Source organism: Eimeria mitis, genomic scaffold (genome assembly GCF_000499745.2).
Source record: "Eimeria mitis Houghton genomic scaffold, Emh_scaff193, whole genome shotgun sequence".
Lineage (NCBI taxonomy): Eukaryota > Apicomplexa > Conoidasida > Eucoccidiorida > Eimeriidae > Eimeria > Eimeria mitis.
Window position 1 is genome coordinate 6,092 of NW_024015101.1, and position 15,195 is coordinate 21,286.

A 15,195-nucleotide genomic window follows, 5' to 3' on the forward strand; every position below is an offset into this window, starting at 1 on the left:
TGGAACTGTTTCTGCGACGGCAACTGCAGCAAATTGCTCTTGCTGCTGGAGGCTCAACAGGCCCCCCCGAGAAGCAGCAGGAAAGATGGTATGCTTTGTGCCGCTGGAAGAGGGAAGATGCCAATAGCGCATACAGACAAACAGAACACGTCACCGGCAACCTTGCCTAAACAGGGAGAGACATACCGATAGCAGCGAGCAGCACTAGATAAGCCTTCAATCATCTGCGTCTGTGAACGCAGATAAACGAGATAAAAATGCTTTGCTCCCACTGAGACTAGAAACGGATATAAATAGAAGCGCAGACGGCAAAGGCAGGAGGCATCTGCAACACCTTAGGGAAGGCGGACAGTCTGAGGCAGCTGTAGTGCCCAATCCCCCACAAAGGGCGCCTGGTTGCTGCTGAGGCCAATGTCGTACCTGTAGAACAGCAGCAGCAGCAGCAAGAGGCACGCGCTCGTATTCACGCGGCAAGATAAACGATTGAAGCCTCATAGAAATAACGCCGCGGGGCTGCCAGGGGACTGCCCGCCACTCATGCGTAGATGGGGTGCTGTTTTCTGCTTATCGGGTCTCCCTCCTGTCTATGGCTTGTTTCTCCTTTTGCTGTCGTTAGTCTTCGTGTATAGATTGCTACTATTGGTATGTTTTTTACCTCCACCTGCATTCGTATTGCCTGCTGTGCGCGTACGGAATTATGTCTACCGCTGTAGCGCAAGCGTCGTGTCCGTTTCTTCTGTCTCTATTCTAACTGGTGCTTCTCACATGCAGCTCTCGTCTGTCTGTACCTACACCTCCTCGCTCCGGCTTCGCCGGGTCTCGGGCATCACTGTTTGCTGTTTCCTTATCTATCAGTGGCTGCATTTCTCAACAAATACTTGTCTACTGTATCTCTCCTAACCAATTCTAGTCTCTTTAAGGAGTTCTAGTCTGTTGTCTGTGCCTCTCAAGGGCTACTTGTCTTTAGCCTAAAAATATCTCTTGAGGACTTATCTTCTTCACCATAAACACTAGAAGTCTTTGAGAGAGAGACAGGCAAAAACCGTAACAATCTCTGATATTTATCTGTGTCTCTGAATGTCTACTCTGTCTCTGACTATTAGTGTTGACTGTTTCCCACGAAAGTATTCTCCCGTACCCGTAGAGGTGGTGGCTGACGGTCGGTGGCGGGAGATGAAATTGCCGCGCCGTTGCCATTTCGACGACAGCAAACAAAACCTGCCTAATGGATTTCTCCACTTCCTGCTGTTGCCTCATCTTTCGCGGCAGGTACTCTGCGAAGCGCTGCTGTTGCTGCCGTTGTTGCTGCTGTTGCTGCTGTTCCGGCTGCGGTTGCAGGTGCAGTGCCTGTTGCTTCCCGCACTCGGTAGTTCCCGCAGCTGCTGCTCCGTCCGCCGCCGTTGCTGCTGAGATGCATGCTTGTTTGGCTCCAACGAGCCTACCTTGACAACACTGCGTCGCGCTGCAGCAGCAGCTGCTGCTTTGCAGACGCCGTTTGCCGGTTCCCGGCTTGCTGCTGCAGGCGCAGCAACTGCTGCAGCTCTGCGTACACCAACAAATGGAGATGGGTAGCAGCCACCGCTCAAAGGACAGTCTTTCTACTGAAGACGAAAGGAATCCGAAGGCTTTAGGCCGTCGTATGTACAACACGACGGTCACAGTGTAGTAGGCTTGCGGTTGCTGCTGCTCCAGGCTAGCACCGCTCTCCACGAATCCTGCATCAAAGATGAACAAATGAGGAGCAGCGCCAACACCCGTATCAGCGATAGCAACAGCAAAACCAGTGAGAACGGCAGCGGTAGTTGTCGCTGCAGAGGGGCGGCAGCAGCTCTGTAACCTTCCTGCTGCTCCCCCCTGCTGCACTAGCAGTAGGTCACCCGGCTGCGTCATCATGTACGTGTCCTGGGTCAACCATTTGCGACACAGTGGCAGTTGAAATACCTATAAACGACAGCAGCTTCCTTTCAACTTCTTCGGTTAGTTGTGGAGCCTGGCTAAGGCGCAGGTAGACCACCGACAAGGAAGGAGAGGCGTGTGCTTGAAGGCGCAAGTCGGCCCGGCTCCCACCTTCTGCAGGGCCGCAAATGCAGACGCAGCCACCGCTTCCGCCACCGTTTCTATTATTGATGTTGCTGTAGCTCCTGCTGTCGCTGCTGCTGCTGCTGTTCTGAGGCATTGGGCTCCGGTCAAGGTCACCGGCGTACTGCAGGCCTTCATGTGGCTCGGGACGGTCCCCCTGCAGTAGTTTATCTTCTGCCTCGCTGGTCGCCAGAAGCGAACAGCGCTGTGGGTAGTCCCAGTTCTGCGGCTCAAACCGGCCGTTGTAGTTTTTGCTGCTGCTGCTGCTGCTACTAGTGCTCCTATCTGTGGACGGAGACGAACGCGGAGAAGAAAGGGCCGCAGTCAGGTCCCCTCCCTGTTTGCAGTCTACTCCACCCCTAACCAATACGGGAATAGCCGCTGCCCTTGAAGCTGCAGCAGCTGCTGCTTGATTCTTCGATTGTGTTTGCGACTCCCCGTGGGTTGGCTGCGGCCCTCTAGAGGCACTCTGCGGACGCCTCTCCATAAGTACACGGGACTCTTTAGGAGAAGAGGAGCTTTGCGGGAGACGCAGCATCAAAATCGTGTGGATAACACAGCGAAGAGAGGCCCCTAGAAGAGGTAGGGGCACATGGACCGAATCTAACGACATCTCAACGCAGTTTGTCTGCATGGTACGTGGGACGTATAGGCAGCTCTTTAAAAAGACACCCCAAATAAATAAGAGGTGCAATTTTTAAATAAAAAACGCAGCTTCATGAGGCCGAGATGCACCAATGCGTTGGTGGCGGGCCCCACGGAGCTGCTCAGGGTCACCAACAGGACCCCAGGTGCCCTGTGGCTGTGTGGTTGTTTTGTGTGGTTGGGTCGGATATATTTCGAACTAAAAAAAGAAAAGCGTCGTTTGTGTCCCTAAAGGGAAGCAGAGGCGATCAACAGCAGACGCTTTCTTCAGATTCAGGGGGCTTAAAAGCGCCACAACGGTCTGACCACTGGGCCTGGAGGGCTTCCAGTCACTGCTAAAACATGGATCTTCTCCTTCCCGTTGCTGCTCGCTCTAGTAGAAGCACCCATAGCTAGACGAAGCAAATGGGGGCGTAGCGGCCTTATGCACCGCTACGCCGCCACACGTACCTGGGTTCCTTGTGGGCAAGCGAAACATGGGGCCCCTCTCCACTACTCCACCCTCTGTGCAGACATAAAGGCACATGGAATTATATAGCTGCAGGTGGCTTAAGGTAAAGCGAGATAGGAAGGCTGGCAAACGAAAAGGATCTCAACGCGTGACGAGGGAACGCCTGGCTGCAGACGGGGAATGTACCATTGTCTGTTGTGAGTTGATCTGCGTATTATTACTTGCGTGCAGGCTGGATAGTGAAGGCCAAGTAATTGTTCAACAATTATGCTAAATGTTAGGGCATGCAGAAAAAGTCGCTTGGTTGTGTATCCATGTGGGTTTGGCTTGCAACAAGAGTTGCAACGGGATGCGTTGAAACTCGTGAGGCCGCGCGATTTCTCCCCCCCTAAGGCCCTTAAGCCAGCTGTCCCAGGCTGCATGGGGACAGGAGAAGGGACCGGTTGCATTTTGGAAACTTTTACCTTACATTTCGACTCCGTCGCAACTCGTGGCATGAATACGACCGAGTAATCCCGCACGCACAGGAAGGCAACAGACATGCTGCTAAGACTAAAACCCATGACTCTCCTAAACACGGCAGTCTGTATTGCATCTCTTTAACGAGCCTTCAGTGCCAACGGAACGCGCAGAGGATGCCCGTGCGTACACTACACATCGAGCCTCTTCTCTCGGCTGCCGGCGCGCGCTGCTGCCGTGGAAGGAACTGGAACCGAAATTTGAAATGCAGGAGCCATATATATACATATATATATATATATATATATATATATATATATATATATATATATATATATATATATATATGCCCGAGACTGCATACCTACTTCGCCGCATCCGTAGCAGCGTTATGCTTGCGTGATCCGCACCAGTTCGCTTGCACGTCTTGCGCAGGCACCTGTTTGCTGCACTTCTTGGCTAATAGCTGCGACGCTATATCGTGCGCGTAGCTGAAGCGGGCGGGGGGAGTCAGGTGAGCTAATTTGGGTTTTTGTTTCTCTGGCTGGATTGCAACATGCTGATGTGATGTCGGTGTCTCGCTAACACAGAAAACTTCCGTTTGTGGGCGTTCGCCCATGGTATTAAGAGGCGACGCATCGCAGGCTAGAATAGCTTAAATTCATATTCATCTTTACATCTGCATAAACTACGGGTGGCCCGCGCAAGGGCCTCTCCTCGAAGAAGCAGCGGGGCCAACGTCGGGCCCGAGCAGGCGTTGCAACTAAAAGCAATGGTTTCTTGAATGTACACTGCTACAGCAGCAAGCATCGTAAAGACGCTCGAGCGTCTGACACTGGGCATGAAGCCAGGCGGGTGTATCTCCAGTTGGGCGTGCGTTGGCGCACCCGCGTCAATTCTTCCAACTTCTATCCTCTTTGCGGTAGTCCACGTATGCGTCCGGCTCCATTGAAAGCACCTGCGTTTCGCATACAGGAAGAGACGAGAATGGGGCAGTTTTAACAGCTACTTGGTTTCCTAGCGGCCCAAGCCTAAGTAGCGGTGCTGGGCGCACACTGCTGCAGAGATTGCGGAATAGATGAGATGCCAGGAGACGGGGAAAGAGACAATCGACCGTACCGGGGTCGCCGCTATCACGGGTTCCTTCTCGCAATACACCGAGTCCCGAACGTAAACTGCGCAAGTGCTTGAAGGGAGATAAATTCTGACAGAGTGCGGCCGGCTATCCTTGGCCTCTGTTGCTGGATGCTGCGTTCTTGGGGCGAGCCTACCGAACCCCCCAAACCGCTTTTCGTCACTGTCCAGGAAAAGCCGCATGGGCTCGTTGTACATACATCCCACGTGGAAGCCCTCATAACTCTGTAGATGCATGCCCGACAACACAGGAGCAGCTCACGAGCATCACCAAGAAGGTAAGCCCCTTCAAAGGACATAGAAAGGAATCTAATGGGGTAGACATGCGCACGAAGGTCGGCATCAAGGGCGGAACTGCAGCAGCTGCTGCAGCTTTGTGTCTGAAAAATTCCAGTCGTCGGGTGCTGCTCACGTTGTGGGGGTGGAAGTTAAATGCGAACAAACACTGTCCCCGCTCTAGGACAACTACCTGGGCCTCTTCATCGCACTTGACGACGTAGAGGTGGGTGGCAGACTGCCAGCCAAAAACACTTTCCCAGTGGTTAAGGCAACAGTCAAAAAGCTGCAGCAACCTCCCACAGGCTCATATGATATTGGGGTTAATAACAATATGAGAGACGAATGTGGAGACAAAAACGAACGCACACCAGCAGAGACCCTGACGCTCTCGTTCTGTCGAGTTCTGCATCTTTTGTGCAGGAGGTTTGCTGGTGTTCAGGTGCTTGGGCTGTGTGCATGTCAGTGGTGAGGAGCCAGAAAGACAGCAGCTGCTACAGAGGGAGTCAACCGGAGACAGTCTAACCTCGCACTGGGTGAATTTGAGGGCCGGGCTGTCCGCCAAGTTCCACCGCCTGAAGGCCTTCGCCATAGAAAAATGATTAGCAGGACGTGGCAAGTCCAGCCCGTCGGGATGGGCGAACTCGTTCGCCATGAAGTTCATGCGCCCGTCCGCCAAGCCTGACCCCAGCAAACGATACAACCGCCACAGCGCCAATCCACTCAGCACGTGCGGGTCGCAGTCTTCCACTGACATGTGTTCATACATTGCCTGAAGGGACAGAGAAAGAGCCAGACACAGTAGCGCAAGTGACGCAACAACACGGCATTAAGGAGGATACAGACACAAACAAGCAGCATGAAGTAATAACCAAAATAACATGCGGGGTGAAGAACGCTTTAGAAGCGCGTAGGAAAGAAGATACAAGCGCCAGACATCACATCTCCCGGCCATCAGCGGTGACGGAGAAGCGAAAGAAACAATTACAGAGGCAGCTGCCAGGAAGAGACATGCGAAGGCAGGAAGGCAGCCTTACTGGGCCGATAAGAGCAAACGCAAGCGTGTCGTCCCCTTCGCTGCTGTAGCTCCAGTTAGGGGGGGTGTCGTGTTTGTTGCGCTGCTCATAGTATATTTCCCGAGTCTGCTGCGCTATGGAGTCCCAGCTGAAACTGAAGGCCGCCGTCACGCGGCCTCGAGACCCCATCCACCGCGCATGTTCAAAGTTCTTCAGGATCTCACAGCAGCCCCAGGCGATGCTCCCAGGGGTGGGATCCTGCAGCGCAAGACCACAGGAAACAGACGCGAGGAGACTAAAGGATATAGGTGTGAGGAGAGTGACTCGGACAGGTGCGAGGAGACAGAAAGACAAGGCACCAGATACATGAAGACAATCAGATAAAGTTGGTGCCTGAGCCTGCCCACTATGTCCCCAACCCCGGAAACGGCCAACTTCCCTTGTTCTGCAAGGGTTTCCAACCGTTGTCTCTGCGCTCATTTTCTGTGTGTAAATTGTACTCCTTGTCTTTTTATGATTTCTCATTGTGAATTCTAGTTCTTGTTTCTGTGTGAACTCTAATTCTCGTCTGTGTGAATTATTTCTGTGTGAATCCTAAGGCGGTCCTTTTCCTTCTGGACACTTCGCACAGTCAAAGTTTTCGCTATGCCGAGACAGGTACCGCTGGGCTAAGAGAGAAATCTAGGTGGCGGAGAAACGGGAAAAAGAGACAGTGCCGTCACTAACCACAAGAACACCCGTGATGTTTGGATTGACAAAATCCCTAGGGCCCCCGCTATTCGTCGCCACGACGGGTTTGGAGGCACTCCACGCCTCGAGAACGACTATGCCAAATGGCTCGTTTCTTGAGGGCACCACCACAGCGTCGCAGGATTTGAAAAGCGCATGCAAAGCTCCGCCCCCCATCTTCCCCACAAACCGCACTGAGCAAACACAAAGGAAACGAGGATACACGCCGCTTTCAGAACAGTCTTCAGCGAATAGCCAACGCACAGGGAAGGCCCTGCAGTGCACGGGCGAGCTGACGGAGGACTGAGAATGTTCAAACGCCTGGCCATATCTCCACATAAAGAGAGACAGAGAAAAAATGCAGCGAGTCCAAGCAGCAATGCGAAGGTGTAGTGGGGTACCGGAATGGGTGACGCCCAGCTGAGCTGCACGTCCCTTCAGACTCTCCATCATGTGGCCGTCTCCCACAAAGACGAACTTGGCGTCACCTCTGAACTTGTGGATGAAGGGAACCGCCTCTAGCAGGAGGTCGGGACCCTTCTGAACGACCATTCTACCTGTACACCACAACAGTAGGCAAAGGCCAACTATGCCCCCCCAGACGCAGCAGCAGTAGCAACTGCACTAACAAGCCACCACGCACAGACTGCCCGGCTCCCCTGAAACGTCGCCTACTACATCCCGCTGAGATGACAGCCGTTTACAACGGCATTGGCTGCAACAAGTTCAACGGCGAACGCATGAACTTCGCCTTCAGTACGCCAAAAGCACTGATGTTGAAGCTGCTTCTATATTCTATATGGCTCTGAGGGCCTGAGACCGACATAGGGGAGGAGTATGTGAGGGGTCATCGTACCGACGAACAGAAACATGGGGTCAAGAGCCCCCACTCCGTATGTGTGCTTGACCGCCCCAGGGTCTACCTCTCCGTCGAACTTGTTGCAGTTAATGCCGTTGTAAATGACCGTCATCTTTGCGGGGTGCACCCCGTACTGAGCCCTCACTTCCTCCGCCAGCACTCCGCTCACGCATATTACGCGGTCAGCCAGGTGACACGCCTCAGCTGTAGCGCCGGAGCCACAGCAGCAACAAAACACGGCAGAACAAATATTGTTCGTTCACACAGAATGAGGCAGACACCCCAGGTTTGTCCGTCACTTCTCTATTCGCATGCAGACAAACGCACAAGCGTATGGGCACGCAAACAGCAACAGGATCGCCTAGAACGGAATGCGCAAGGAGTAGATTTTCATGGAGGCTAACCCTCGATGTCTCGAATGCGCTTCGATACGCCGCCATAGTTGTTGTTGCCGCAACGGCCGAACTCCGTTGAGTGCATCGTGAGGATAGCAGTTCTTCCCTGCATGCACCAGACATAGAAAGTCTGTCAATACATCCCAAACAGGCTGACTATCTCCACAAACCGCAAGGAGAACACAGCGGGCGTATCGCTTATGCTGCCGGCTTCTCCCCAGCCCAAATGAGGGCTCATCGAGTGTCTATACAGCCGGTTGAAACAACAAACGACTTGCCATTTGCTTGGCCCTAATGAGGGCCCTGCCGGTGAGCCAGTCGTGTGCGTGGCAGATTTCGAACTCCGTCCCCATTGATTCCTCAACGCTCAGCATGCAGGCAATGAAGCTTTCGCACATGTTTTGTATCTCCACCACGAAATCTCGATCCAAATCAAACGTGCACTCATGGTACATCACACCATAGTGCTCCGAGCAGCCGCCGCATGACTCCATCGCCCGAACAAACACATGCACTTCGTGACCTTGTCGCGACAGACCCGCCGCCAGCTCCGTCACGTGCGGAGCTACACCTCCGACCGCATGCGTGTGCAACGATTCCCAAGCAAACAGCGCGATCTTCAGGCGCCTGCAGCAGCAACAGCAGCAGAAAAGGCAGGGGCAGGACGAGCTGAGACAGCACGCGCAGCAGCGGCGGGGAGATAGGGATAGGCGACGGCCTTTTGACTGACGCAGACAGAAGAGTCTATACGGTAGTTAGGACACGACGGCTCGCCCCCAGAAAACCAACTAGCTAGCTGAGCAGCTAGCCCGCTGTAAGGGTAGCTGACAGCTAGTAATGCACGATAAACATGATGACTACTGCCTCCACAGCTGCTTCTTCATGGATAGAATGGACAAACGAACAGCTGGGCAGGTCACTACGCAAATAGCTGGAAATGAAAAACGAGGACGCGCATATACAGCTAGCCAAATAGGTCTTCAAGTAGCTGTTCTTGGGGTCCGAATACCCTGCGCACCTCCTGCAGAATCTTGTGGTATCGGCGTCTTCTACGGCGACGAGAACTTTCTCCGTGTTTGGCTTGCTGGCAAGGGCCCAAAGAACTTGAGCAGTCATCCAGCGCCCCTGGCGGTGCCCTGATTGCCGGATGAGGCGGCGGAGGTTTTGGCTGAGGGAGCTGTCGAGCCGGTAGTCGAAGCCTAGACCGCCCTGCGAGATGGGCCTGCACAGGGTGGGGTAGCCTGTACATTCCTGCGCAATGGAGAGGCGCTGGTCCGCTGGCAGCAGCGAGGAGAGGAGAGAGTTCGCGAGAGACAGGTACAACACGCCAGAGGCACACAAGTCCCGGCTCAGATACGCGGAGTAGTCGTATACGTCCGGCTGACGCAGCACGCTGCGCTGGTCGTACAGCATCCATGGCACGCCTTCCAGTCGAAAGCCGTCGAGCCTGCGGGGGTCCTCAGCAGTCCGTGACGGGGCAAAAGAAAACACCGCATGCAAAGTGCAACGGAAGAACCATAGGCCAGAGACAAGAAACGTACGAGGCACCAGCTAGCTGCCTCTTTAGCTACCCACAAACGTCGAAGGAGACAGCAAATAGATACGATGCAGAGACCCTAGCTGCTGCATAGAAGAAGCTACGCTTGTGCTGGTCTACACCGTGACGCCGTCTGCGCCGCTGGGACAGCAGAGACACCAGGAGGGACGCAAATGCAGACACGACGAAGGGGCAAGGACGCACTGAAATTCGGTAATCCAGTAAGTTATGTTCGAGAGGAGAAAGCGCACAACTTCGGTTTTTGAGAAGTCGAAGACCTTGGCCTCCTCTACAACTCCTGAAGGGCCACTGACGAAGTAGTTGTTGTCACCGCCGTCTATACAGCCCAGTCCATCCATGACGTTCTTGGAAGAATGTGCGTGACAGAGACTTATCAATACCCGCAAGCCCAGCGCATGCGCTTTGTCTACTAGGGCTTTAAACTCTTCCACTGTCCCCAGGCGGCTGCTGACTGCAAAGTGGTTTGTCACGTAAAGCCCAAAGCTCGCGAAATCTGCATGCTCGACCACGTCAAGGAGCTGTGCATACACCGCAAAATGCGAGCCAAAGAAAAGTGATTCAGAACAAAATATCCCACGCAGATACAAGGAGGGAGACAGGCGCAGGGACCCCTAAGGACAACCAATGTGGCTCAACACTGGCAAGTGAGGCCGCATGCACAGTTCCTGTCCGGCAAAAAGAAGCAACAGAGGATATCGTCAGCTTGGGGTCTGGGGATTTCACTCTCCAGCACAGCATGGAAGATTGTAAGGGCGGCTTGGGGTTCCCCTCCCGCCAGTACCGCCAGAAGAAGTTCCACCAGCAGCAACAACAGTCGCAGAAGAGTCACAGCGTGAGCAGTACTACGACAGAGTAATGGTAGCAGCAGCAGCACAGAGGCCGACAGTCGTCCGTTTGTCATTTCGTTAGCCCACCAGTACGGTGTTGTATCCCAAGTTCTTGATGCGTGGCAGCAGCGTCTCAGTGAACTCCACAAATGTTCCAACGCGCCCCTCCTCCCCGCTGGAACTGCCAATGTGCGCCTCATATATGGCGGGAGCAACGTCAGCTGGCACGCGGGGCCTTGGATACCGAAAAATATGCCGTTCCTGCCGGAAGAAGCAACACCCCAGAAGCCCCCCCTCTCCCCCCTTCCCCACAAACTCATATTATACGCGAGCACAGATGGGCAGGAGACGCAGTCCTTTCAGCCAAAGCCAAACCTTAAATCCCAACAGCAGCGCAAGCAAATACTAAATAGAGTACCACCCGAGAGAAGGGAAGCATTCAACAACACCAGAACCTTAGGCCAGTCCACCTTTTAGGGACTGCAAGAGGCTCTCAATACGGGGAAAAAACATAAGGGATGCACGACCCTCCATAAACAGCAGCAGCAGCGGCGGCAACAGCAGCAGACGCCTCGAGACGCACTGCTCCAGGAATCAACGAGACAAACACCACCAGCTCCATCTAGGCACAGACACTCTACACAGCATGGCCGCGCGAACCCACACAGACGCCCACCTCCTCTGGCGGGTTCCACAGGACTGCGTTGAAGAGCCCGGAGTCCTCGCTGCGCCAGACGACTCGGGACCAGCTAGGCACTCTGTCGATAGGGTCTCCTTCTTGAGGTACCACCAGCACGCGCAGCCGGCAGCTGCACAGACACCTTGCCCCACAAGCCAATTCTCATCCTGCACTGGCCCATTACCAGCTAGCTACCCCCCACGGTTCTAGCCCATGCTCTGATCGCAAATACCCGCTTCCCGCCCAGCAAGCTATACCTTCATCGCTAGCTAAAGGATGCACAAAATATCACCGTGGACCGCTGGCTACCTAGCTAGCTAGCAAAAGGAACTGCCTGCAACACCAGCACCAACTGCTGTTGTCACGAGAAAGAAGCGGAGGTATGCATGTCTTCCTTGTTACTTCCGGGGATTCGTGCTCTGGGGACTCTATTGGGGTTGCTTCTATCAGGTGACTTGAGGGGGCCTGCAGCGTCACCTGAGCGCGAGGCTCACCGATGAGAGAGCGCAGGAGATCCGTCAGGTCTGTCAGGTAGGAAGATGGACCAGACGGAGCTAAGCTGCTCTTCGGGTGTTTGGTCAGCTGAGCTTTCGACCTTCCGGCCCTTTAGGGCCCCCAACGAGGCCTCGAAGAAGAAAGGCGCAACCCCACGACGTTCACGCTGAAGAGGGTGGGAAGAGCGGTCCCAGTTGTTGAAGTCCCCAAAGAGATACACCGCCTTGGCGTTCGGCAGCCACTCTCGGTAGGCGTACCCTGGCATGCTGCACGGGACATAACAAAACCAAAAGACGCACAACAAGTCCAAGGGCATACAAGTGAAGAGACGTACAACCAGCAGTAAAAGGGAGCCCTGAAATCTTCTCTGCACAGCCTGTTCCATACGGCCGCAGGAAACGAACAACAGTGGCCTGGGACGATCTCCTCTCCCCAGCACACGCCTCTGTAGTAGGAGCAGAGTAAGTGAACGACACTCCAAGAAGGAACAAATGCGGAAGCGAGAGACAAGGCAGAAGGCAGGGCTAATTTCATACGGTGTGCATGTAGGTGTGCGCACCCGTCAACTACGGAGCGCTGTAGACCGAAGAGTTTGTGCCCCGCTGCGAAAGCTTCGAGGCTGCCGAACGAGTCCTTAATTGCTGCAAGTGTCTCCGTGAGCGTCAAGAACCGCTGCCGGAGCTGGGGCACAAACTCCTGCAGCTTCGAGTCCAACTGAACCACAGCGCTGCCGTCCAGTTGGGAGGCCCAGTCACAGGTGTCGCGGGGGGCACGCAGCGGGGTGAAGGCGGGCTGCAAGAGGGCATATACTGCAAGGGAGACAGTTCGTGAGTACGTAAAGAAAGAATTTACCGGCAACAAGAAGAAGGCACGCCTTACGTGGCGAAAACAAACAAATTGAGATAACACGGAGTCCCCTGCTGCTTCGAAGGTGACTGATAATCGGCAGCAAATGGCCCCTACGGCTGCACAACGGAGCTACGGGCGGCAGCTCTACCGCGCCTTCTTCGTATAGTTACTGCGCTGTACTCTCTCGTGTGTCCCCGCATCTATCCACATTGCACGCTGCATCTGTCTGTTTACTCTTCCCTATCACAGCATCAGCTACATGGTACGCCTTCTGCTGTGTCTCTGCGCTTCCTTCCTGTCTCCTTCGTCTCACCACATCAAGGCCAACTGGAGGTCCGTAGCAAAGCCCTGTCTGTTCGCGTCGCGTGTGCAGGAGACCCCTGAAGGTCAAAACTTCCCTTGAAGCCACCAGCGGGGCCAGAGCCTCCTGCATCTCTCTCCATTCCGGCGAGTCGATGATGAAGCTGCCTTCTTGATGGCTGCGGAGACATCTCACGCCCCTCACGCCAAGGCCTTCAGTCAATAGGCAAGCCGTTAAAGAGGATTCTGCGCCGCTTTTAGCAGCAACTCAGCACCAGCAGCAGCAGGCAGCAGCAGGTAGCAAGAGCAGCAGGGAGCAGCAGTAGCAGGTAGCTGCAGCAGCAATGCAACGGTTTCGGCGCATAGATCGTGTAGGCCGCCTACTCTCGGAAGTGATAAAAGATGGACAGACACCTGGGCTCGTCTGACCGCGCCAGCACGACCACGCTGGCCGCAAGCTCTTGGCACGTACTTCCTCGTCTCGCTCCCCGCTGTGCCTGCAGCATCGGCGCCCCCTTAACCAGGATAAGTATCAGGAGGAGCAGCAGGCCTAGCAGCGGCAGCGCTGGGAATTGCAAGGCCAGCAGCAGTAGTAGCAGCAGCATTGGCAACAGCCGATGTAGCTGCATGTTGCTGATCTTGCGTGCATGTGCGTGCGCGTGCGTTTACCTTGAACTGGTCTGTGACGGGGACGCGGAGACAACCTTGATATGCGTGTTGGTGTAGCGTGTCTCGCAGTCTCTCTGTGTCCCCCATGATATCGAGTGCAACTGGCGGCGTCTCCTGAGCAGCGGCCCCATTGGTGTGGGGAGTCTTTTTGGATGCGGAGGAGAGTGTCCCTCTGCGGAGGGTCACCTTGTGTTCAATAACGAGGGTATCATCGAGGGCGAGAGGGACAAGTGCCCCGGCCATGATGACCCGGCGGCACCTCAGCTGCACGGCCGCAGCGTTCATCTCCGTCTGGCTCTCCCATCCCATCAGCTCTTTAGTCGCGATCTCATTTGCTGCAAGTTGTAAGAAGCTCTCCATCTGAAAAGCAAACGGGGCCTCCTCCTCTTCTCCCTCACCATTGGTGCTCATCGTGCTGCTGCCGTGTGTAACGGCATCGCTGTCTCCGCCTTGGAAACCCGGAGACACTCGCGTCTGCGCCTGCGACCCGCAGCCAGCCCCCGCCCCTGTGCCCAGAACCAGCGAAGAGACAGCTCCTTCTATCAGACGAAACCGCACAACTGAAGGATGCTGCCCCCCGAGACCTTCCTTGTTGCCCATGGGCGGGGGCCTCGAGGTTACGCTCCTGTTGCTGCTGCTGCTGCGGCTGCTGCTGCCGTTCGTGCTGCAGCCGTTGCTGTTGCTTTGCCCTGCAATGTCTGCTGCAGCATCGGCTGCAGTAAACGGACGCTGAAGGCTCTCGACTTGCTGCAGAAACCGCTCTGCAACTGCCGAGCCGTCGTGCTCCCGCAGCAGGTGAAGTTGGGCCCCTCTCACCTGCTCTGCGTATTCAATGAAGCGCTCCACCAGCCGCTGCTGTTCGCCCTGAGGAAACGATGCCCCACGCACAGCACAAAAAACAGTTGCAGCAACACGCCGAGAGAAACACCCCGACGGAGAATAGTGTATAATGCGCAACCCAAGCCACCCAGATGCCCGCAGAAGCACTCCATACAGAAGAGATAAAGCCAGGCGGATCCTCATGAACAAGCAAGAAGAGGAGGCATAGATGCATGCGGATAAACGCTTAAGACGTAATTCCCTACTGGAGACAAAATGCCACGGGCTTAATTCCCGCCAGCTCTGCAGCAACCTGCCATTGGAGGCCCCCAACGCGGTTTCATCCGCAGCAACAAAGAGAAAAGGCGACAGACTGTTCTGCAGCACATGGCACCGGGGTGGGGCACCACGGGACGCGGGAGCCCCCTGGGGGGGGGCCCACACTTGGGGCCCTTATAGCTCCTCCGACTTACAACAGGGACCGCGAAGAGGGCATCAGCGGCGCTGAGCCTGTCTCCTCGTTCCGTAATGACGCGGAGGAAGGAAGAAGAAGGTATCTTGGTGATGTACTGTTGCCGCTCCTCGTCCTGGCGCCTACCCGCCCTTGCGGCCTCCGTCTCCGCGCCACAAGGCCCCAAGGAGGCGAAGCCTCCAGTTCCTATGGGCCCCGTCATTAGGCCGCAGGCGAGGAGGCGGATATGCAGATGACGGAGGCACTATCAAGCAAGACAGGGGGCACGGGCAGTTGTAAGGAATTGTTTCTTGCGCTGCTGGCTCTGCGTTTTCTGCGGTGTACGAGGGAAAGTGACGGTTAAAGGCCTCCCTGTGAATATGGAGGCTGAGAGGCGCAAATAGCCTTGAAGGGAACGGATGCAGCTGCAGCCGAGAATGTGCGCTGCAGAGGTGGCGAGAGGGACAGGCGACCAGCTGCTGGCAGCGTTCGGGTTGGCGGACCG

General features: G+C 55.1%; 2 protein-coding genes across 2 annotated transcripts; both read right to left on the reverse strand.

Annotated features, from left to right (window-relative positions):
- Positions 1-335: 335 nt before the first annotated feature.
- EMH_0002750 (uncharacterized protein) lies at positions 336-2,566 on the reverse strand (the record flags this gene model as incomplete). Its single annotated transcript, XM_038022383.1, has 4 exons — positions 336-420; positions 1,139-1,438; positions 1,580-1,715; positions 1,942-2,566. 4 exons carry the CDS (start codon positions 2,564-2,566, stop codon positions 336-338), a joined length of 1,146 nt encoding a protein of 381 aa, XP_037878237.1.
- A 1,960-nt stretch (positions 2,567-4,526) lies between these two features.
- On the reverse strand, positions 4,527-14,913 carry EMH_0002760 (glycan synthetase, putative; the record flags this gene model as incomplete). The annotated part of the gene is made up of 20 exons (XM_038022384.1): positions 4,527-4,592; positions 4,754-4,993; positions 5,181-5,330; positions 5,571-5,816; positions 6,082-6,318; positions 6,787-6,983; positions 7,191-7,346; positions 7,646-7,852; positions 8,053-8,149; positions 8,295-8,670; positions 9,062-9,490; positions 9,785-10,119; positions 10,516-10,689; positions 11,105-11,237; positions 11,602-11,868; positions 12,162-12,394; positions 12,765-12,930; positions 13,136-13,248; positions 13,421-14,284; positions 14,713-14,913. The coding sequence occupies 20 exons, from the start codon at positions 14,911-14,913 to the stop codon at positions 4,527-4,529; spliced, it is 4,887 nt and encodes a 1,628-aa protein (XP_037878238.1).
- Between the last annotated feature and the right edge of the window lie 282 nt (positions 14,914-15,195).